Here is a 24,795-nt window from a genome sequence, read left to right as displayed (position 1 = left end):
AAGGTGCAGAGAATAGATCAGCTCGAACCTCTGCTGAGCTCCAACCCTTAAGGAAAGTCTGAAGGGGTCCTAGGCCAGTGGCATTCCCTGTACGCTAGGAGAAGCAAAAGAAAATCCCCTTGGAAGGAAAGTTGAACATATTTAGACCTATAGGCCTCCCACAGATTAAGAGGAAACCATGAGCTCAAAATCAGAGATCACCCAGCGTCCAAGAAGGCAAGTAAAAGTTAGAAGACACAATAAATAATAGAGTATATCCATAATATATGAAGAAGTACAAGTCAATAAGAAAAAGACAACACAATGGAAAATGGGCATACAAGCGCGCACACACACACACACACACCCATACACACACCTCTACCAGATTATCCACAAAATGTGCTCAACTTTGTTAGTTATCAAAGAAACAGAAAAGAAAAACACAATGAAATGCTCGACACACATCAGAATAGCTAAAATGTAAAACAAGCAACAAGTATTGACAAAGATTATGACCATATGCCATAGGGGCTGCTTCTTCATATTTGGTTGCAGAATGAAGATGAGGAGAAGTGTGGCTAACTCCCAATGAACATGTAGTGTGATTGAGAAATAAACACTCACTGCACATCACTGAGATTTAAGGGTTGTTTGCTTCTGAAGCATAATTTAGTCTAGGCCGTTGGGGGTGGGGTGGGGGGCGGAATTAGAAAGTCTGGAGAAACTGAACATTGATGGCCACTAACACTCAAAAAACAAGAGGCACAAGGCCTTCTGATGGAAAAACATTCCATCTATGCTATAGCTTTGCCAAAAAATTTCAACCTAAATTTGCTCAAGCTTTTAGATCCAATTACCAATTTCCAAAAAATATATTAGGTCAAACAAATATATTTAACCATACAATGGGAACATAATCAACTACATCCAAATTGTGGGAAACTCTACAGGATAAAAAATGTAATTTCCTTAGGGTGCCTGGGTGGCTCAGTCGGATAAGCATCTGACTTCAGCTCAGGTCATGATCTCACAGCTCATGGGTTCAAGCCCCACATCAGGCTCTGACATCTCAGAGCCTGGAGCCTGCTTCAGATTCTGTGTCTGCCTCTCTCTCTGACCCTCCCCCACCCATGCTCTGTCTCTATCTCTCAAAAATAAATAAATGTTGAAAAATGTGTTTAAATCTTAATTTCCTCAACAAATAAATTACAAGTTTAAAAAATAAAAGAAAATAGGGGAGCTTCAAGATTAAAAGAGATTTAAAAGACATCAGGTCACTGTCATATGTAGACCTTATCTGGAACATAATACAAACAAAAAACTGACACCTATAAATTGTAAGTGTGAATACTGACTAGATATTTGATATCAGTTAATTATTATTTGTTCAATTGCTATTAATTATTTTATGTGTAATAATGGACTCCATGGTTTTTAAAAGTTATTTCTTAAGAGACATACTAAGATAAATATATAATAATGATATGATGTATATGATTTGCTTCAAGTAATACAGAAGAAAAACAAGTGGAGACATAGATGAAACATGACTGGCCATAAATTGATAACTGTTAAAGTTGAGTGATCAGTGCATAAGATTCATTATATTTTTCTTTTTTACCTTTGTAGGTGCTTTAAATCTTCTAAAATAATTCTCTTAAGAAACAGAGCTTAGCAAAGATAGCAGTCATAAAGTCAAAATACAAAAATCTGTTATATTTCCGTGCACCAGCAATAAACAATTAGAACATGTCACTTAAATTAAAACCACCATTTTCAACAGCGTCCAACACTGCAAGGTACCTAAAATTAAAACTTACCAATGATGTGCAAGATCGACAAACAGAAAATTCTAAAGTTTTATTAAAATATATTAGAAAAACAAATTGAGGTATCCTAAGTTCATAGACAGGAAGTCTCAGTTTAATAAAGACATAAAGTCTCTCAAAAGTAACTATGATAGTAAGTACAACTATAGCCAAAATCACCACAGATTTTCATGGATATGATAAGTTGATTCAGAACTGTATATAAGGACACCTGGGCTGGGTGGCTCAGTCTGTTAAATGTCCTACTCTTTTTTTTTTAAGTTTTTTATTTATTTTGAGAGAAAATGGGCAAGCAGGGGAGGAGGGAGAGAGGGAGGGAGGGAGGGAGAGAGAGAGAGAGAGAGAGAGAGAGGAAATCCCACACAAGGCAAGGCTCGATCTCAGGAACTGCAATCATCATGACCCGAGCCAATGGGACACTTAATCGAATGAACCACCTAGGAGCCCCATTGCATCCTACTCTTGATTTCAGCTCAGGTCATGATCTCAAGGTTCCTGGGGAGAAGCCCTATGTCAGGCCCCACACTCTCAGCACAGAGCCTGGTTGGAATTCTTTGTCTTTCTCTCTCTTTACCCCTCTCCCGCTCACACATGCACACTCTCTCAAAATAAATAATAAAATAAAAGCATTAAAAAAAAGAAATGTACATAAAAAGTAAACAGCCAAGTATAGCCAACATGCTCCTGATGAAGACCAAAAGAGACAAAGGGGGTGTCATACCTTGTATCATGACTCCTTATCAAGTAATTAAATAGTTAAAATGGAATAGTATGCATTTAGTAGTAATTAACACAGTCTTACGCAGAAATCAACAAAGTGACCAATGAAACAGAAGAGAAAGTATAATATGAAATATATCCACGTTATTTTATTATTTTTAATAAAAGATGTGACACTGTAGATCACTAGAGGAAGAAGAAACCATTCAATAAATGTTGCTGGGACAAGTGGTTATCCGTGTGCAAAAAAAATAAAAATGGATCTTGTTATACACATAAAATCAATTTCATATAAACTAAACACTTAAATGTGAAAGGCAAACCTTACAAATTGTTAGAAAAAATATAGGACAATATCCTTGCGATCTTAGATGGGGGAAGAGTTCTAGAACAAGACACAAAAATGCTAACTGCAACAAAAAATGACTGATAATTTAAACCACAGCAAAAGTAGGAATTCCAGTAAAGCACAACAATATAAAGAACTCCAAAACACAAAGCAAAAACAAAAAGCTTCATAAGTTGGGAGAAGATATCTTCAATGTGTAATAGACAAAATCCAAAACTATTAAAAAATATAAAAATAAAAAACTTCTAGAAACCAGTAAAAGACAAATACTCAAAAACCCAGTAGCAAAATAAGTATGGAACATTTTACAGAAAAGAAAACACATGGTCTATTAACATGAAAAGAAGCTCAATCACATAGATGGTAGGGCAATGCAGATCAAGACCACAAAATACCATCTTACGTCCCCTGAGATTGGCAAAAGTTAGTAAGTCTGAAAATATTGAAGAAGTTGGAGATCAGTGGGAAATTTTATCATGTGCTAATGGAAATATAAACGAGTTTAATCACTTTGGAAAAATAGTTTGTTGTTATCATGTAAAGTTCAACATTCGTGTGCCTTATATGCAGCAGTTCTGCCAGGAGTAAAACTTTAACTCTTACGCGTGTGCACCAGGATGATCACCTGAGCACTGCCAGTGAAAACAAAAACTGGAAGCAACCCAAAAGTGCACTGAAAAGAGAAAAGAGTGGCGCCTGGGTGGCTCAGTCGGTTAAGCGTCTGACTTCGGCTGTCATGGTCTTGAGTTTGTGAGTCTGAGCCCCGCATCAGGCTCTGTGTTGACAGCTCGGAGCCTGGAGCCTGCTTCGGATTCTGTGTCTCCTTCTCTCTCTGCCCCTCCCCCACTTGTGCTCTGTCTCTCTCTACCAAAAATAGATAAAATATTAAAAAACAAAAAAAAGAGAAAAGAAAGTTGTGATATATTCACATATCTACACTCAACAACATAGGTGAGTTTTAGAAACTAAGTTGAATAAAAACAGTATCATACCATTTTTACATAACTCAAATATAAACAAAAATAAACAATATGCAGACATATATATAAATGTATGGCATACATTTAAATAAATCATAAGGTAACAAAGAAAATTATATATAAGAAAATGGACTAAATGCCATATCTCACACACACACACACACACACACACACACACACACACAAGGAAATGAAACACAGTGTAGGACCACAATTACATGTGGAGTAAGGAAGGGTATGGAATAAAGGAGGAGCCATGGCTAAATGCAAGGTCTAGTTTAGTTCACAGGCGCCTATTATATTATTATACTTCAGAACTTACACATAGTTAGGGAAGAAAAACATAATTGTAGGGATGGAAAAGGAAACAATACCCTATATATGTGAAGTTCAATGTGTTCTGTGAACTTCTATGAATTTAATAGTAAATAGGAATCCTGAAGGAATGCTTACATAGGAAAGATAGAGCAAGTTATTAATTTTTGAGCATTAGATGTTTACACAAGCATAAAAGCCTTATAATGAATATTTTTAAAAAGTGGAAAACTGAATGGAGAGTTACAATGTACTGTGGAGGCTGCTCTAAAATGTACTTCAGACCTCATTTGAATATATTTATCTTTTCAACTAAAATAGTAGAGATCTTTCTTCCCATCATACCATCCATACCTGCTCCTCCCTCTTTTCAGTTCAAACGGACCGCAGGTTGCCTAAGACTGTTTATGCCCATCAGCACTGGGCAGTGACCACTTTCCCTTTCAGTTAGCTAACAATAAAAATGAGAGACTACTGAAATTAAGGAGGGCAGTTAGAGCAAATTATAGGAAGTATTTCACTATTCAGCATATAATCAAGCTGTAGAATTTAGATCTGTACTTGAAGAAAAAATTGCTGTTGCTAGCTTTAAAAGAGGCTAGATAATAATGGTATGAATATTAATACATTTGCAGCTAGCCAAAGCCATATAATGGTAAGCAGATCTCATGCTTCAGTGCATAGACTGATTGCCTATAGGAGTCAAGAAGGACTTCCTTCACCTGCTGCACAATAACTAAGGGCAGTTTGCATTGGTTATTGTCAGCTTTCTCTGAATCATCAAATAATGACAAGGATGGGCCAATATTGCTAGTTAGCTTTGCAAAACTTATGTTCCATGTATTTTTATGATTTCCTGCGCCATTCCAATTTTTTTGTTACTTCTGAGTGCTAAAGAAAAGCCTTTACTGGAAGAACACTCTTTTAAGCTATAGGACTGTACACAAGTACTATTTAAGTGGAAAGAAGGAAAAACTTCACCCAAAGTCCTAGTACACAAACTCAAACGACACTAAAATTTAGGTATATTTCATCACGGTCTTTTGTTTCCCTATAATAGGGACTATGTACACTTACTTCCTAGTTTTTTCTTTTGCTCAATGTTATTACTTACATTTCCCCCAGTTAATTACACATGCCAGTTCATACCATATAAGAAAAATATGTAGCGATCCAAGTGGCTACATCAGAGTTAACTTAATCATTCATTTATAAGTTGTTTTCTACGTTTTTCTACTATAAATAACATTTCTATGCACACCTTTGTACATAAAGTTTCTTCTGTACTTAGAATTGTTTTCCTTAAGACAGAGCTCAGAGGTGGACTCTTAGATTAAATGGCATAGATATTTTTAAGTGCTTACAATGATTGATTTTATGTACATAAAATTGCATTCCAAACATATGCAATGAATACTGCCACAGCAATGTATTATCTCCATACCATACTCTTGTCAATTTTGGTATGGTCATTTAAGAATGGCTTTCAAAATTTGATAGGAAAATTGTATTTACTGGTTTCAATTTGCATTTAATTGGTAAGCAGTATAACTGCATTACTATTTGACTTATTTGCCCTGTTATCCCTACTAACTTGTATAGTGTATGAGACAAAGTATGCATTCTATGCATGTTTGTTGGATAAATACATGAATAAAACTATCGACTTTAGTGTTTTCTGATTTTTCATCAGCTGATTATTTGGTAAGCTGTTATCTGTTGTTTGTCATAATGACTATAAATTTCTCCCAGTTTATCATCCCATGATGCTGACTTTTTTGACACATGAAATTTTAAATCTTACATGCTAAGTCTATTAATCTTACACTTTTTTGGTTTCCTTGATCACACCAGAGTTCTGGTGTTCACAGACACCAGAGTTCACAGACAGTAGTTCTATCTACTTTTTGCTAGTGTTTCCTTGGCTTGACTGTCTTAGTATTCCTTCTGTATATTAACTCATATGAAAATTATTTTAGTGCCACTTAAACACATACTATTTTTTAAGACATGTAGGTCATCCTCTCTCACGCACAATTTATTTCTGCAACTAGGCTTCAAAGTTGAATGTGTGAAATCAGGGTTTTGGTGTCCTAATCATCCTTTCTTCAGTCCAGGCCACAAGCAGACAGTTACGAACCTTCACAGGTGTGTCAGTCTGAACCAGAGAGATCTGTTGAGAAGGAGGTAAAAGAGAGTGGGGTCCTGCCAGCGGCTATTATTGCAAATCCTGGGCGAGCTGAATTAGGCATCTTCTTTAACCACATACTTTCTATCACCTTCCTTACCCCCATGCCAAAAGGGGTTATTCGTAAAAGTAACATGTGAAAATGGAAAAAAAAAATCTGTTTTCCTTCAAAGACACCAATGATTTTTGAAAATGATTATTGTAACATTATACATGGCTTGTACAATAAATAGGCAAAATTATTTCAAAGTTTAGGAACATTTACGAATAGTCACATTTATATCAGAATATAATGTTTAAAATAATCAATTGACTCTGTCATCAAAGTTTCCCTTGTATTTACTTAGAAGCTTTAATAACCATAGAATGTGCCAAGAGTTCACAAAACAGGAGATTTCTATTAGCTTGAAGGCTACATAATCAATGCTGTAGAGACACTTCTGTTAGTGAATAAATGATGAAGTTTTACTAGAAAAGATGCAGAGTCAACAGAAATATTCAACATAGCTAAGAATAATCCTGGAATTAAATGGAGATTTTCATTTTTTTTATAAATGCTAAAGAGAGAGAGAGAGAAAGAGAGAGAGAGAGAGAGAGATGGTATGGATTGGCTATAGATATATAATTATTTGACTAGTATTTTCCAGAAACTTTACTGTTGAGATCTTGTTATACTTACCCACATAGAGTTCATTTTTATTGATAACACAGAGTACTGCAAAATACATGTGCATTATTTTCTCACTGTCACCTGAATAACAATTCCTGTTACTCTACTAAATAATGCTTATTCTGTTTTTTTTTAATGTTTATTTTTGAGAGAGAGAGAGAATGAGCAGGGAGCAGCAGAGAGAGAGAGAGAGACAGGAACAGATCCGAAGCAGGCTCTGTGCTTGTCAGCATAGAGCCCAATGAGGGGGGCTTGAACTCATAAACTGTGAGATCATGACCTGAGCTGAAATCAAGAGCCAGTTGCTTCATCAACTAAGCCATCCAGGTGCCCCAATAATGCTTATCCTAAATAATGCTATAGAAACACCCCCATAAGTATTTAGGGATACATGTATAAAAATGTTTTCAACTATGAAACTTTAAAAACTCTTGTACATCCATCAGAGGGAGAAAGGCTACATAAATATGGCATCTCCATGCATTAGCAGTAAAAAAGAATGACATGATCAGTACAAACCAACATGGGAAACGTCCATAATATTTTGCTAAGTAATAAAGCAAATTGCAGCCCAGTAAGTGCTAAACACACACACACACACACACACACACACACACACACACACACACGACGTGTGTGTGCACACAGACACACACACAGAGATACATAAACCCTGAAAGGATGCATGTCAAACTTTCAACAATGGTTACGGGGGGGGGGGGGTTCTGAAGTAAGGTGATAAGAGAGGAGACTTTGATGTTTTACGGTTTTGTAGTGTTTGAATTTTGGATTCAGTCAACATAACCTACTCTCAAAATTTAAAAACACCTCTACACATTTGGTAAAATAAAAAATATAAATGTGTGTAAATATACACATTTATCTGTGTATCTTTTAGAGAGGCTGGGAGTGTCTGAATACCATCCTGTATTTATGCCTTCTTATAAATCGAAGGACCATCAATGTGACCTCTACATTCACCTTAACTCGATGGCTTTTTCACTGAAAAGGCAACAGCACTGATTTACTACTTCATATAAATGCATTTAGAGTCTCTCAGTAGGAGGTGTATATTAACTTTTGTGCAGTTTCCATTGCAAATATCTCTTCACAAAGCCTCACTATCTTCAAATGTTCAGAAGGACAGCCCCATGCTGTTGACTCTGCAGCTCTGTTTCTGAAATAAACTTCCTGTTGTATTAAACAGGCACAAATATTGGTTATAAAAAAATGTAAAACCTTCTAGAAAGATTTTTGTGGGTAAGAAAAATGCCTGAAATGCTTCAAGTTGTCTGGCATGTCACTATTTGGAGCAAATAAAAAGTCATGATCAAGAGCTGTATTTTGTTGACCCTGGTGTTGGGTAATAATAAAAAAAATATTTTCTGTTGGGAGTTTGAAAGGGCCCAATATATAACATTCTTCTTTCCTCGCTGAATTCTGCCCTATTGAGAAATAAGCAAAGCAGAAGATACTGCATTTACTATGAATATGACAGATACTGGAGAATGTGGCTTATATCTGCAAGCAAAGGACTGACTAATATTGAGCCCCAGAATTAGACTAAGGTAATACACACACCATTAAAGGCACAACTGGATGCCATAAGCTTTCTCTTATGTAGTCCTATCACCGTGAAGCTTATGGGACAGAAGAGCAGAGTGGAACATACACTATGTGAGGTAGGCCACCTTCCAAAGAGACAGGCCAAAGAAAGGGGCTAGCTCCAGCTTACCTTGCCAAACTCACCAGTCAGACTGAGTTGCTCGTCCTCACCTTCGAAAAAGAAAGGAGGGTGTTGGGGAAAGGCTGGGGGGGTTAAACCCGTAAAAGTCAGGAGTGAAGAAAAGAATTCCATGGGGCTATCCCAGTGGTGGGAATATACCATGCTTTTGTAAATAACATTCAAAATAGGTGAAGGACTTTATCTTCTTTGTAGTGAAAATAAAATTATATCAATCGCTGGAACATTTGTTGAACACCATGTGCCCTTGATTGTGCTAGATGTGAGACTGGTCGAAAAATGAACAGGAAGTAGAGGGAATCCTCAGTCAAGTGGGATAGGTTGACACACATAACTATCATAGAATATGATTAATGATATAACAGAATTACAAACATATTCTCTATGAACACAGAGAAAGGAAAAGTAGAGGAGAGTTTTCATAATTTATTAGAATCATTTATTCATTTATTTATTTAATGCCTACTATATGCCAAGCTCTGCACCGATGTCTTGGATTCTGAGTATGCAATGGTAAACTGAGTAGACAAGATCCCTCCTCTTGTTGAGCACATGGCAGAGAGAGATACTAACAAGATAAATCACATAAATATGTAGTTACAAAATAGAATTTGTGCTCTAAAGGAAAAATACAGGTTGTTATTTTAAAAAAATAACAGAGGGAGGGCTTCTCTGAGCAAACATTTCAACCGAGATCTAAAGGACAGGGTATGTTCCACCTAGGCGGGAGACAGGCAGGCAAAAGGGCTGGCAGACAATTTGGGGAGAAGGAAAGGTAGAGACAGAGGTTCTCAAATGGAAAAAAAAGCTTGGATTGCTTGAGGCAGCATAGTGAAGAGGGGACCATGGCTGAAAATAACATCAAGGAGATGGTCAGAGGCTACATTGTGACAAGGCCACACTAAGGACTTTAGGTTTTATTATGTTCATTATGAAGTCATTGAATGATTTTAATAAGGGGATGACATGACTCAATTTACAATGGATCAGCCTGTGCAAGAGTGGATGAGTGGGAGAGAAGAAGTAGAGAAGAGGAGAGACTTACTGTGATCCAGGTAAGAGAGGGTAGTGGCTAGAACTAGGATGTTAGCAGTGGGGAGAGAAAATTGGAAGGATTCAAGAAATATTTTGCAGACAAAATCAATAAAACTTGGTTATGGATTAGGGTAGGGTGAGAATGATGAGGTTTGTAAATATGTCAAAACTGCCTGCTACATTTTAGGTTTGAACAAAACCCATAAAAAATGACACGTGAGCTGGGCCTTAAGGACTAAGTTAGATTTTAGCTCATAGAGAAGAAAGAAAGATACTGAGGTGTGAAGAAGTCCTGTGGCATATTTGGAATTCCTTAAATGGTATTCTGATGCAATAGTAGTATAGGGCACAGATTACGAAGACCTTTGAACTCCACATCCAAGTACTAACCAGGCCCGACACTGCTTAGCTTCTGAGACCAGACTAGAACAGGCATGTTCGGAGTAGTATGGTCATAGACAAAACCTTTGAACTTCTGATAAAACTTTTGTGCTTGCTTTTTTGCTTATTTAATCAGGGCAGCATCACTTCAGATCTATGATTATATCAAACTGTTGGGTATTCAGGACTGGAGCTTAGGAAAGAGAGATTCAGGACAAGTATTTGGAAATCATATGTGATCATTAAAACCATTACAACATATGAGCCAGCCCATAAAGAATACAAAGGAAGAAGACAATCAATGATTAACCTTTAGGGATCCCCTGCATTTAAAGGACAGGTGGAAGGAAAAATGAGAAAGAAGCTTGAAAGTCACAAAATCCACATGGATAATATGAAGTCAAAATGTAATCGCAAGTAATTATATAATTATACCTAATTATAGAGCATTTCTATGTTCCAAACACTGTTCTTAATTTTTACTATACCCTTGTGAGGTAGGTAGGTGCTATTATGAACCTCATTTTATAGATCTAGAGACTGAGGTACAGACAAGTTAAATTGTTTGTCCAAGACTACTCACTTAGTAAACAGCAGAGCTGAGATTCCAAGGGGTTTGTAATCTTAATCTCTATGGTTACTGTCTCTTAAGAACCTGAGATTTATCATTTCTATCCTCCCTGAACTATATGAAAAAACAAAACAAAACAAAAGAAACAAAAATCACAACAACTAGATCAGTCATTATTGTACAACCTTCTGGGAGCTTCTTATGGATTAGCCCAACCTTTGATTTAAGTGTTAATCACAGCGATATTCTACAAGTTAGCTGACTTAACATGATCCCACACTCTTCAAAATAGAACCTTTTAAATAAATAAGCATCTTGGTATTTACAAACAGGAAAAGATTACCTAAAGCAGAGACCATCAAACCACTGTGAATGTAAGTACCGAGTCTACAATAATGGATGACATCACAATAGTGTCCAACAAATAACCTGAACATGGCAGATTAACTTAAAAAATCATTAAAAAAGAATTCCAATAATGTAGACAGAATAAAATATGTATAAAAATTTCCAATTACTAAAAGTAGAAACAATAAGCTCATACAAATAAGCTAACAGTAATTTTTTTTCATAATTGCTTTCTTACTGGTTCAAGTTTAATAAAAGTAGGAGTACAATTATAATAACCTTAAAATAAAACTGGTTCTCAACTGGGGACAATTTTACCCACCCCTCTCTGCCCAGGGGACATCTGGCAATATCTGGAGACATTTTTAATTGGCAAGGCTGGGGGTGGAAGGTGCTACTGGCATCCAGTGGGCAGAGGCCAGGGATGCTATCAAACGCTTAAATTGCATAGGGCTGCCCTCTCACAACAAAGAACAACCTGGTCCAAAATGTCAACAGTGTGAAGTTTGAGAAACCCTGCCATAAATATAGCATCTATACCCACAGAAGTTAAACCTGAAAATTTAGGAAAAAGGCAACAGAATTCAGTATACGTTTGAACAGAATGTTCAAATGGAAAAGAATATTCCAAAGTTAGGGATAAAACCAACTTAATTTTGGCCTTCATGATATTGAATAAATGTCATATCACTTCTTGCCATCATAAGACTCTTGTTATACTAATTATGAGACTTATGGCCCTATTTCCTAAAATCTTTACACTCAGTACTTTGACTTGGTTCTTTATACTTGAAATAACTTTTATAGAACATACCAGTTGGCAAAATAAGCTACACATATCAAACAATTTAAAGTGGGAACTGGTAAATAACTGCTAAAATGCAGAAAATGGACAGTGTATACAGACTGATGTTTCTTTCTATTCAAATTTCCTGTCACCATCTGTGAAGGAAAAAACACTCTAACAGACTTTGTGTGTTTAATTTTAACCCAGGGCAAATTTTTATGACTCAGTGATAAACCCACAAAACTGGAGTTCACATCGGAAGTCCTTACACTACTAACCATAATGATACCAGTGGGCATTATCATTTTTAAAAGTGTAAAAAAATCAATGAGCAGATTGTCATTACAGAAACGCATTCTGCATCACACATATCACCCAAGAGATTGATATTTCATGCTTATAAAACTTAACATAAAATTAAATTGCAAATATTTTCTCACAATCTACTAAAAGTATGGCCTAAAGCAATACACTACTAATATGAAGCATTTGTTCAGCTCTAGTGGACATATTTCTATATGATTTATATAAAAGAAGACTTCATTTGCTTCTCATAGATTCAGTAATGAGGTTTCTTTCCTTATATTTAGCCTAGAAAGTATATGAACTTCTTTGAAATTAAGCAAGAAAATATAACATTGAATTATTAATAAATAATAGTAAAATTAATAAACCGAAGTTTTTCTCCTTGTGTGTATGACTGTGTTATTTCAAACGCCAGCCTTTCTTTCATTATCCAAATGCATAAAAAGCATCTAAACGTTCCATACAAAAAATACATTTTGTTCTTTCAGCACCAAACCAGTAGTAATAAATTTCAAGAAAAATAGGAATTTGTGATTTTCCCCCCTTAGATCTAAAAAGAGAAAAAATAATTTCAATACTTTTTAAAAAAGTTATGAATAGGGGCACCTGGGTGGCTCAGCCGGTTAAGTGTCCAACTTCGGCTCAGGTCATGATCTCCTGGTTTGTGGGTTTGAGCCCCGCATCTGGCTCTGTGCTGACAGCTCAGAGCCTGGAGCCTGCTTCAAATTCTGTGTCTCCCTCTCTCTCTGCCCCTCCCCTGCTCACCTCTCTCTCTCTCTCTCAAAAAGAAATGAACATAAAAAATATTAAAAAATAAATAAAAATAAAAAGTTACAAATAACAAAAAGGGGGGTTGTGGAACCAATACTTTGTCTTAATCTATTGGCATGTGAATAGCACTGAGTCCATGAGGCAGAAAGATAAAACTGATTTCAGTATTATCAACCTGATACCCTGTGAAACTTACATATAGTTCTTTTTAGCTAGTGAAGCGTTTTCTCATTAGCATGTTTCATAATATACATAGAAGGAATTAATGTCTTTATTTGGAACTTAAATTACACATTCAGTTTTATGCTCAAATCTCTTTGAAAACTTGAAAAATTACTAGATTTTATACCAAAATATAATAGGCAATTCTTACCTTAAGCATTCAGCATCATTTTGAGGCTTTTCATTGATTTTTACTTTTTCTGCCTCTAGGTATTTGGTAGTACAAATGGCTTCATTCTTTTTATCTTCAGAAACTAAACAGTTAAGAAAATGCTTACAATCTTTAAAAAATAAACAGAAGAGCTACCTTCATTCATTCATAAGAACAATACTCTAATTTTTGGTGCTTCATATAAAATGTATGTAGTAATGATTTTTATTTTTCTACTTTAACATAGCAACTAAAGGCACAAAAAAGATCTTAACAAAATTTATGACATTAAAAATAACAGATCTAACACTAATCATTTCAGTATTTTACCTATTCTTTTTTTATACCAATAATAATACTATATCCCAATAAATTAGTACAATCTGAAAGAATATTATGACCCTGTTATGTATATATAACTATATTAATCAGCAGAATAAACTAGCTCATAAAGATAATACCTTTAAGTTTTCTCTGCAGAGTAAATAATTCTTGTATTAATTCATCCTTTTGTTTTTGAAGTTCACTTAACTGGCCACTATCGTGTTCCATTGTCTTCATTTCTAGAAACAAATAGACAAATAAATATCACATTTTAACTATTTAGGCTTTGCCTTAAATACGTCAGCAGGTATTAACATTGTGTGTGCGCGCACACACGTGTGTGTGTGTGTGTGTGTGTGTGTGTGTGTGTGTGTGTGTGTGTGTAGTAATAATAATTTAAGCATCATATGGTCAATTCTAGGCCCCAAAAGGCTTCCTCTGGCCATCTAGAAACTGTTTCTAGTAAACTGACCAGGATTCATTAAGCAACAACCAGGTACAAAAGAATTCGTTGGTGGTTGGACCACCAAGAGATAATTCCAAAGAATGTAATATCACTAAGTAAAACAAGATTCCAAATAGGATAGTGAGAAAACTCTACCCTTCATAACTAAAGCATATTTAAAATAGCATTCCCCAGTACTCACTATATGGCTACAAACCTCCATAGTATTGGGAATACTATTTTTTCTACCTAGAATGCCTTTCCTCTCTTTATTCCCACAGTAAATTCCAGTTCATTCTTTAAGATTCACCTAATTTTTCAAAAGGTAAACAATAAATCAGGACACAAAATTTCTAGCACATGACACTAAATTAGTAGCCAACTTCCTTAATGTACTAAGAGCTCATATAAATCAGTAAGAACAAAACTGCAGAAAGATTAACAAAGAATATGAGCAGACTGTTCACAGGACAATAAAAAGAAATATAAGCAGTCAATAAATTCAGAGAAAGAAATTCAACATCATGCAAAAATCAAGGAAATGCTAATTAAACCAACACATAAAATAATATTTTTACCTGTCAGACTGGCAAAGATTAAGGTCAGCGATAATGCCCAGACTGGTAATGGTATAGGATAATAATATAGGAAAACAGGCACTCACTTATAGACTTGGTAGGAAAATTAATTAATTCAGCGCTTTAAGGAGTATAATTTGGCATTGAGTCCCTTAATATTTTCTTCTGATCTAGCAGTTTCTTCAGTAGATTTTGCCACACAAATATAGTCACAGAAGTATAGGGAGATATATACTCAGATAGTGAGAGGCCCTTATTGATGGTCATGTTGGTTGTTTCTTGATTTTTATTTTTATTTTGTTTTGTTTTCTTCTGAAATCACCACCAGTCCTTCTACCTGTGCACTTTCCTATCTTCTCTGGGAACTGAGAAGTGTGCACTGACGATGTGGAGACTACTTGGGATTCTGTCTCTCTCCTTCTCTCTCTGTCCCTCCTGCACTGTCTCTCTGTCTCCCTCTATCAATCAATAAACGAACAAATGAACAAACCTGAAAAAAAAAGAAGTTGAGTCTAATCCCCTCCACTTGAGTGTGGGCCGACCTCAGTGATCTGTTTTGAATAAACAGAATGAGGTAGAAGTAATGCTACCCAATTCCTGAGTCTAGATCATACGATGATAGAGCTTCTCTCTTGAATTTTCAACTCTACTTCTCCATGGGCTTTGATCCATCAGCATTTAATATATTCAAATATCTCCTGTCTCAAAAAAACACTTCCCCAGTAAAAATCCTCCATTGACCTCATACCCCTCTGGGTTACTGGACTCTCTGTCTTCTCCAGAGAAACTTCGCTTCAAGGACTTGTGTGCGCTCATGATCGCCATTTCCTCTGCTGCCACTGCTCAACCCATCTTACGACCTGGTTCGTTAGTTCCTTTTTCTTTCTTTCTCTTTTTCTTTCTTTCTTTTTCTTTCTTTCTTTCTTTCTTTCTTTCTTTCTTTCTTTCTTTCTTTCTTTCTTTCTTTCTTTCTTTCTTTCTTTCCTTTTTCCTTCCTTCCTTCCTTCCTTCCTTCCTTCCTTCCTTCCTTCCTTCCTTCCTCTTTCTTTCTTTTTATGAAATTTATTGTCAAACTGGTTTCCATACAACACCCAGCGCTCATCCCGACAGGGTTTCTGCCCTTTCTTACTACCTCCATCTGTTGCTTTCTCTAAAGCTCACCAGGGACCTCCTCTTGCTGCTTCTTAGTCCTTATGGGTGACAGTTTGGCAGCAAGTAATGTGGGTTGATCACTCCCTCAAACACTCCCTCCTGTAGGTGAATTCGTTGTCACACAGTAATGTTTCCTGCCTACCTCTCACACTGTTCTTTGCCGTTTCCTTTTCCTTGCTTTGAAAATCCTGGGTTCTATTATTTTCTTTCAATACATTTTTCCTGGGTGACGCTCAAAGTTAACAGTTCCAGCCAAACCTCTCTCAGCACTTTTGACTTATAGACACAACTTTTCAACATTTACACTTAGATCTGTCACTTGGCTAATCTCTATCGGCCCCAGACTTCAGTCTGGACGTCACTTGCTCGGAGAGATCTTCCTCAACTCCTAGTTCACATTAAGTTCCCTTATTATATGTTCTCACACCATTTTGTACTTCTCCTTTTGAAGCAGTCATTAATTCATAATTATCTCTTTCATAGTGTTGGAGACAGAGCATTAAATAAAACAAAGTCCTGCCATTACAGAGTTTAAAGTCTCATGTAAAAATGTTAAAAAATATTTAGAGGCAGGCTTTGTGAAAGTATAAAGACCAACAGTACCAGGTACCATGGAGGCAAATCTATTAAAATAAATTCATATTTCTGGAAGAAAGGATACAAAATACAGGGCTCCTACAGTATTTGTGGTATCAAGGACTTTTTTCTTCATCATTTTTATAGACGAATAATTTACATAAAGTACATCCATTTACAGCATACAATTCTATGAGTTTTGGCTGTCACAATACACTCATGAAACCACCGCCACAATCAAGAAATTGTATATACACTTCCTATCAATTCCTAAAGCTTCCTCTGCCGCTTTGCAATTTATTCATTCTCACCCAGGCAACCACTGGTTGACTTGTCACATGCCTGCTTGTTGTCACACACAGTTTGCATTGTACGTAGTGTGTGTTCTTCCGTATCTAGCTTCTTTCACTAACAATATCATTTTGAGATGCATCCATGATGTCTATGAGCAGATTTGTTATTTTTTACATCACTGGGTATTCCTATGGCATGGATATACCAATTTTGTTTATCCATTTACCTCCTAATGGACATTTAAGTTATGTTAAGTTTTTGGCTATTGTGAATAAAGTTACTAAAAACTTAGTGTGGACATATGTTTCAATTCGTTGGTGTATCTAGTTGTAGGATGACTGGGTCATACAGTAAATGTATGCTTAATGTTTTAAGAAACTGCAAAATAATTTTTCAAAGTGTGTACCATTTATTTCACATTCCCATCACTACTATACGAATTCCAGATGCTCCACATTCTTGCCAACACTTGATATGACCGGTCTTTTTAATTTTAATTAAATGAATGTACAGTGATATTGCATTGTGGTTTAAATTTGTATTTTCCTGAAGACTAAAGATATTGAATATCTTTCCATATGTCATTGGTCATCAGTGTATGCCCTTTTGTGAAGTTCAAATCTCTTCCCTCTTTCATAATCAGTTGTGTTACCTTATTAACTTGTACGGGTTCATTATATTCTAGATAACAGTACAATGGCAGATATACGTATTGCAAATATTTTATCCAAGCCTGTGGTTTGTCTTTTGATTTTCTTAATAGTGTTTTTTCAAATTTAAATCCAATGTAATTGTTTTTTCTTTTATGGTTCACGTTTCTGTGTCTCATCTCATTGCCTATCCCAAGATGGCAAAGATTTCCTATTATGTTTTCTTCTAGAAGTTTCATAATTTTAGCTTTCATCTTTAGGTGTATGCTCATTCTGAGTTAATTTAATATGGCATGAAGATTTAAGAATAATTGTTTCACAACGGATGTCCAATAGTCTCAGCACCATTTACTGAAAAGACTGTCCTCTCTCCCTGGAATTGCCATGCTACCTTTGTTGAAAATCAATTGACCCTATATGCAGAAGGCTATTTCTGGACTCCTTCATTCCAGTGGTACATATGTGCCTATTTTTAAGCCAATGACACATTATCTTGATTACTATACCTTTTTAGCAAAATTTGAAATCAGGGAGTATAGATCCCTAAATTTTGTTCTTTTAAAAAATTGTTTTGGCTACCCTAAGTAATTTGCATTTCCATATAAATATTAGAATCAGCATTCAAGGCATAATAAAATTTGATGGGATTTTTACTGAGATTCTCTTGAACCTATGATCAACTTGAAGAGAACTGTTCTATTAACAAAATTGAGTTTTCTAATCCATGAACATGATAGATGTATTTATTTAGGTCTTCCTTAATTTCTATCAGCAGTGCTCTGTGGTTTACAGTGTAGAAATCCCTGATGTCTTTTGTTAAATTTGTTTCTATTTTGTTTTTTTGATTGTTTAAATGGTATTTTTATTCCACTTTTCAATTGTTTGCTGTTAGTATATAAAAATTCAAGTGATTTTAAAACATATACCTTGTAGTCTATAACCTTATTATATTAACTTACTAATTTTGGTAATTATTTTGTAAATTCCTTATAATTTTCTATATAATCATGTAACCTTAAATAGAGGCAATTTTATTTTTATACTTTCTGATCTTTATACCTTTCCTTCTTCTTGCCTCATTGAAATGGTTAAAATTATTAGGACATCCAGGGCCATATTGAATAGAAGTGATAAGAATGGGCATCCTCACTTTATTCTCAATCTTTGTGGAAAAGTATTTAATATGTCACCATTATGTATAATATTGGTGTTCAATATTTCATCATTAAGTGTAATAGTAGCTGTAGGCTTTTCATACAGGTTCTTTATTAGGTTGAGAAAGTTCCCTTCTATTCCTGGTTTTCTTAGAGTTATATAGGACTGTAATGATCCATTTACCAGTCCCCCTTTCCAGTCCTTTGTTATAGCTGTCACATATGCAAGTGACACACATGTATACAAATCGTCTCTACATACATTAAAAATTCCACAAGATGATATATTATTTGCTTTAAGCAATCATATGTATTTTTTAAAATCAAGAGAAAAAATAGGTATTTATATTTATCTTTATATTTGCAATTTCTGATTATTTTAATTCATTATGATCTGAGTTTCTCTCTAGTGTCATTTTTGCTTCTACTTAGAGGACTTCCTTTAGCATATCTTGTTGAATCATGATGGCATTGGATTCCCTTAATTTTTATTTATCTGAAAATGTCTTTATTGTAACTTCACTTTTGAAGGATATTTTCACTGGATAGAGAAAATTTTCTTTCAATATTTTCAAGATGTTATTCCACCGTCTGCTTGACTTCATCATTTCTACTGACAGGTACATAGTCATTAGATTTATTGTTCTCTGTTTTCAAGATTTTCTCTTTATCTTAGGCTTTTCAACTGTTTGACTATTATTATGTGACTAGGCCTGGATTTCTTTGAATTTATCCAGTTTGGGTTTGCTAATTTCTCGAATATGTAAATTACTGTCTGTTAGAAAATTTAAGAAATTTTCTGCCATGATTTCTTCAAATATATTTTCTGCTAATTCTCTCTCTTCTCCTTCAGAGACTCCAATTACATGAATGTTAGACCTTTTAAAACTGTCCCACAAGTCCCTAAGTTTCTATTTTTTTTGTTTCATTTTAATTTTTCTTTGCTTTTCCAGATGGGACAATTTCTATCAATCTATCTTCATGTTCACTGGCTCTTCTATAAGCTCCATTCTGCTATTAAGCTCATTTAGAGACAATTTTTTAGGTAATATTATCCTCATTTTATCATTTTTATTTTCTATTTTTATTTTTTAAATTAATTTATTGAAATTCAAGTTAGCTAACATGCCATGTAGTATTGGTTTCAGGGGTAGAACCTGTGATTCATCATTTACATTTAATACCCAGTGCTCATCCCAACAAGTGCCCTCCTTCATGCCCATCACCCATTTAGCTCATCCACCCACCCACCTCCCTCCAGCAACCCTCAGTTTGTTCTGTGTATTTAAGACTCTGGTATGGTTTGCCTCCCTCTTTCTTTTTTTTTTTTTTTCAAGTTTATTTATTTATCCTGAGGGGGGAGGGGCAGAGACAGAAAGGGAGAGAGAGAGAATCCTAGGCAGGCTTTGCACTGCCAGCACAGAGCCCAGCACAGGGCTCGAATCACGAACCCTGAGATCATGAACTGAGCCAAAATCAAGAGTCAGATGCTTAACCAACTGAGTCTCCCAGGCACGCCCTTCCTCACTATTTTTATCTTATTTTTCTTTTCTCTCTCCTATGTTCACCTGTTTTGTTTCTTAAATTCCACATATGAGTGCAATCATATGATGTTTGTCTTTCTCTGACTTAATTTCACTTAGCATAATTCGTTCTAGTTCCATCCATGCTGTTGAAAATGGCAAGATTTCATTTTTTTTATATATGAGTAATATTCCATTGTACATATATACCATGTCTTCTTTATTGATTCATCAGTCAATGTATATTTGGGCTCTTCACATAATTTGGCTATTGTTGATACTGCTGCTATAAATATTGGGGTGCATGTGCCCTTTCGAATCAGCACTTTTGTATCCACTGTATACCTCGTAGTGCAATTGCTGTGTCATAGGGTACTTCTATTTTTAACTTTCTGAGGAACATTCATAATGTTTTCCAGAGTGGCTGCACCACTTTGCATTCCCACCAACAGTGCAAAAATGTTCCCCTTTCTCTGCATCCTCGCCAACGTCTGTTGTTTCCTGGGTTCCTGATTTGAGCCATTCTGACAGGTGTGAGGTGGTATCTCATTGTGATTTTGATTTGTATTTCCCTGATGATGAGTGATGTTGAGCCCCTTTTCATGAGTCTGTTAGCTATCTGGATGTCTTCTTTGGGAAAGTGTCTATTCATGTCGTCTGTCTATTTCTTTACTGGATTATTTGTTCTTTGGGTGTTGAGTTTGATACGTTCTTTACAGATTTTGGATACTAACCCTTTACCCAATATGTCATTTGCAAATATCTCCTCCCATTCTGTCAGTTGCATGTTAGTTTTGTTGATTGTTTTCTTCACTGTGCATAAGCTTTTAATCTTGAGGAGGTCCCAATAGCTCAGTTTTGCTTCTTGAGACATGACTAATAAGAAGTTACTGCGCCAAGGTCAGAGAGGTTGCTGCCTGTTTTCTCCTGCATGATTTTGATGATTTCCTGTCTTACAGTTAGGTCTTTTATCCATTTTTAATTTATTTTTGTGTATGGTGTAAAACAGTTGTCTAGTTTCATTATTCTGCATGTCACTGTCCAGTTTTCCCAGCACAATTCGCTGAAGAGACCATCTTTTTTCCATTGGCTATCTTTCCTGCTTTGTCAAAGATTAGTTGGGTCTTTTTATGGGTCTATTTCTGGGTTCTATCTTCTGTTCTATTGATTTATTTGTCTGTTCTTGTGCCAGTACCATACTATCTTGATGATTACAGCTTTGTAATACAGCTTGACGTCTGGAATTGTGATGCGTCCAGCTTTGGTTTTCTTTTTCAACAATACTCTGACTATTCAGGTCTTTTCTGGTTCCATACAAATTTTAGAATTGTTTGTTCTAGTTCTGTGAAGAATTCTGGTGTTATTTTGATAGGGATTGCACTGAATGTATAGATTACTTTGGGTAGTATAGACATTTTAACAATACTTGTTCTTCCAATCCATGAGTATGTAATGTTTTTCTACTTCTTTGTGTCTTCTTCAATTTCTTTCATAAGCTTTCTATAGTTTTCAGCATACAAATCTTTTACCTCTTTGATTAGGTTTATTCCTAGTTATCTTATGGTTTTAGTGTAATTGTAAATGGGATCGATTCCTTAATTTCTGTTTCTGCTGCTTCATTATTGGTGTATAGAAATGCAACCAATTTCTGTCCATTAATTTTGTATCCTGAGACTTTGGTGAATTCATGTATCAGTTCTAGCAGTTTTTTGGTGGAGTCTTTTGGGTTTCCCATGTAGAGTATCATGTCATCTGCAAAAAGTGAAAGTTTGACTTCTTCTTTGCCAATTTATATGTCTTTTATTTCTTTTTGTGGTCTGACTGCTGAGGCTAGGACTGCCAGTACTATGTTGAAAAAGACTGGTGAGAGTGGACATCCTTGTTGTGTTCCTGACCTTAGGGGGAAAGCTCTCAGTCTTCTCCACTGAGGATGATATTAGCTGTGGGTCTTTCATATATGGCCTTTATGATGTGGATACATGTTTCTTCTATCCTTTCTTGAAGTTTTTTATCAAGAAAGGATGCTGTATTTTGTCAAATGTTTTTTTCTGCATCTATTGAGAGGTTCCCATGGTTCTTCTCCTTTCTTATTAACGTAGTACATCATGTTGATTGATTTGTGAATATTGAATGAGCTCTGCAGCCCAGGAATGAATCCCACTTGATTACGGTGAATAATTCTTTTAATGCACTGTGGAATTTGATTTGCTGGTATCTTGTTGAGAATTTTTTCATACAGATTCATCAGGGATATTGGCCTGTAATTCTCTTTTTAGTGGAGTCTTTATCTAGTTTTGGAATCGAGGAAAAGCTGGCTTCATAGAATCAGTTTGAAAACTTTCTTTCCATTTTTTTTTTTTTTTTGGAACACTTTGAGAAAAATAGGTATTAACTCTTCTTTAAATGTCCGGTAAAATTCCCCTGGGAAGCCATCTGGCCCAGGACTCTTGTTTGTTGGCAGATCTTTAAATTTTGATTGAATTTCTTTGTTGGGTATGGGTCTGTTCAAATTTTCCATTTCTTCCTGTTTGTTTTAGTAGTTTGTATGTTTCTAGGAATGTGTCCATTTCTTCCAGATTGCCCAGTTTGTTTGCATATAATTTTTCACAGTATTCTCTTAAAATTGTGTTTCTGTGGTGTTGGTTGTGATCTCTCCTCTTTCAGTCATGATTTTATCTATTTAGGTCCTTGCTTTTTGATAAGTCTGGCTAGGGGTTTATCAATTTTGTTTATTTTTCAAAGAACCAGCTCATAGTTTCATGACCTGTTTTGCTAGTTGTTTTTGTTTGTTTGTTTCTATCATTTATTTCTGCTCTAATCTTTATTATTCCCCCCCCCTTTTTTTTTTTTTTTTTTTTTGCTGTCTTTAGGCTTTATTTGCTGTTCCTTTCTGAGCTCCTGTAGGTGTAAGGTTAGATTGTGTATTTGGGAAATTTCTTGCTTCTTGAGATAGGCCTGAATTGCAATATACTTTCCTCTGAGGACTGTCTTTGCTGCATCCCAAAGTGTTTAAACTGTCATTTTTCATTTTCATTTGCTTCCAGGTATTTTTTTTTAATTTCTTTAATTTCCTGGTTAACACCTTCATTCTTTAGTAGGATGTTCTTTAACCTCTGTGTATTTGAGGGCTTTCTAAATTATTTCTTGTGGTTGATTTCAAGTTTCATAGTGTTGTGATCTGAAAATATGCATAGTGTGATCTCAATCTTTTTGTATCTGTTGAGGGCTGATTTGTGATCCAGTATGTGATCTATTTTGGAGAATGTTCCATGGGCACTCAAGAAGAATGTGTATTCTGCTGCTTTAGGATGAAATGGTTTGAATACCTGTTAAGTCAATCTGGTCTGGTGTGTCATTCAAAGTCATTGTTTTGCTTGGATGATCGGTCCATTGTTGTAAATGGGACACTAAAGTCTCCTACTATTATGGTATTATTATCAATGCCCTTATGTTTGTTGTTAACTGATTTATGTATTTGGGTTCTCTAAGTTGGAGGCATAAATACTTAAAATTGTGAGATCTTCTTGATGGATAGATGCCTTAATTATATAATGCCCCTCTTCATCTCTTGTTACAGTCTTTGTTTTAATATATAGTTGACTGGTAGATGTTTTTCCATCCCTTCACTTTCCATCTGCACATGTCTTTAGGTCTAAAATGAATCTCTTGTAGGCAGCATATAGATGGATCTTATTTATTGTTTGTTTTTGTTTTTTTACATTCTGATATCCTATGTCTTTTCACTGCAGCATTTAGTCTATTTATATTCAGAGTGATAATGAAAGATAAGAATTTAGTGCCACTGTGTTACCTGTAGAGTTGGTGTTTCTGGTGATGTTCTCTGGTCCTTTGAAGTATCTGTTGCTTTGGTCTTCTTTTTTTTCTCCACTCAAAGAGTCCCCCCAAAATTTCTTGTAGGGCTGGTTTAGTGGTCATGAACTCCTTTAGTTTTTGTTTGTTTGGGAAACTCTTTACCTCTCCTTCTATTCTGACAGCCTTGCTGAATTAAGAATTCTTGGCTGCGTATTTTCCTAATTTAGCACATTTAATGTTTCCTGCCACTCCCTTCTGGCCTGACAAGTTTCAGTGGTCTGCTAACCTTATGGGTCTACCCTTGTAGGTTAAGGACCTTTTGTCCTTAGCTGCTTTCAGACTTCTCTCTTTAACTTTGTATTTTGAAAGTTTCACTATGATATATCATGGTATTGACTTGTTTTTGTTGGTTTTGGGGGTAGTTCTCTGTGCCTCTTGGACCTGAATACCTGTTTCCTCCCCCAGATTAGGAAAGTTCTCAGCTATAATTTGTTCAAATAAACCTTCTGCCTCCTTTTACCACCATTCCTCTTTTGGGATTCCTATGATATGGATATTGTTTAATTTTATGGAATCACTAAGTTCTCTAAATCACCCCTCATGGTAATAGTTTCCTTTCCCTTTTCTTTTTAGCTCCATTATTTTCCACAATTTTATCTTCTGTATCACTTATTCTCTGCTGTTTCTTCAACCCTCATTGTGACTGTATCCAGTTGGTTTTGCATTTCAATTATAGCATTTCTGATTTCAGCTAATTTTTAGGTCTGTGATCTCTGCAGCAAGGGTTTCTCTGGTGTCTTCTATGTTTTTTTTCAAGCCCACCTAGTAGTTTTGACTATTGTTCTAAATTCTTGTTCAGATATTGCTTATGTCTGTTCTGAGCAAGTCTCTGGCTGTAATTTCTTCTTGACCTTTCTTTTGGGGAGACTTCTTCTGT

At 35.4% G+C, this 24,795-nt stretch overlaps 1 protein-coding gene across 5 annotated transcripts in view; it reads right to left on the bottom strand.

Annotated features, from left to right (window-relative positions):
* Positions 1–24,795, bottom strand: part of CCDC172 (coiled-coil domain containing 172) — a 111,208-nt gene that overhangs the window by 54,998 nt on the left and 31,415 nt on the right. For 4 of the 5 annotated variants that reach the window (XR_006194557.1, XM_042908586.1, XM_042908585.1 and 1 more), the window contains exons 6-7: positions 13,811–13,912; positions 13,350–13,452 (exon numbers count right to left, since the gene is read on the bottom strand). Coding sequence is in view for 3 of the 5 variants with exons in the window: in XM_042908586.1 (XP_042764520.1) it covers positions 13,350–13,452; positions 13,811–13,912 (205 nt within the window). In the remaining 2 variants the exon portion in view is untranslated. Of the gene's footprint in view, positions 1–6,210; positions 6,459–13,349; positions 13,453–13,810; positions 13,913–24,795 lie in introns of all 5 variants that reach the window. The other variant, XR_006194556.1, reaches the window with a different exon arrangement.

This window comes from Panthera leo, chromosome D2 (genome assembly GCF_018350215.1).
Source record: "Panthera leo isolate Ple1 chromosome D2, P.leo_Ple1_pat1.1, whole genome shotgun sequence".
Taxonomy (NCBI): domain Eukaryota; kingdom Metazoa; phylum Chordata; class Mammalia; order Carnivora; family Felidae; genus Panthera; species Panthera leo.
Note: the sequence above shows the minus strand (reverse complement) of the source record. Positions and strands in the feature narration are given on the sequence as shown.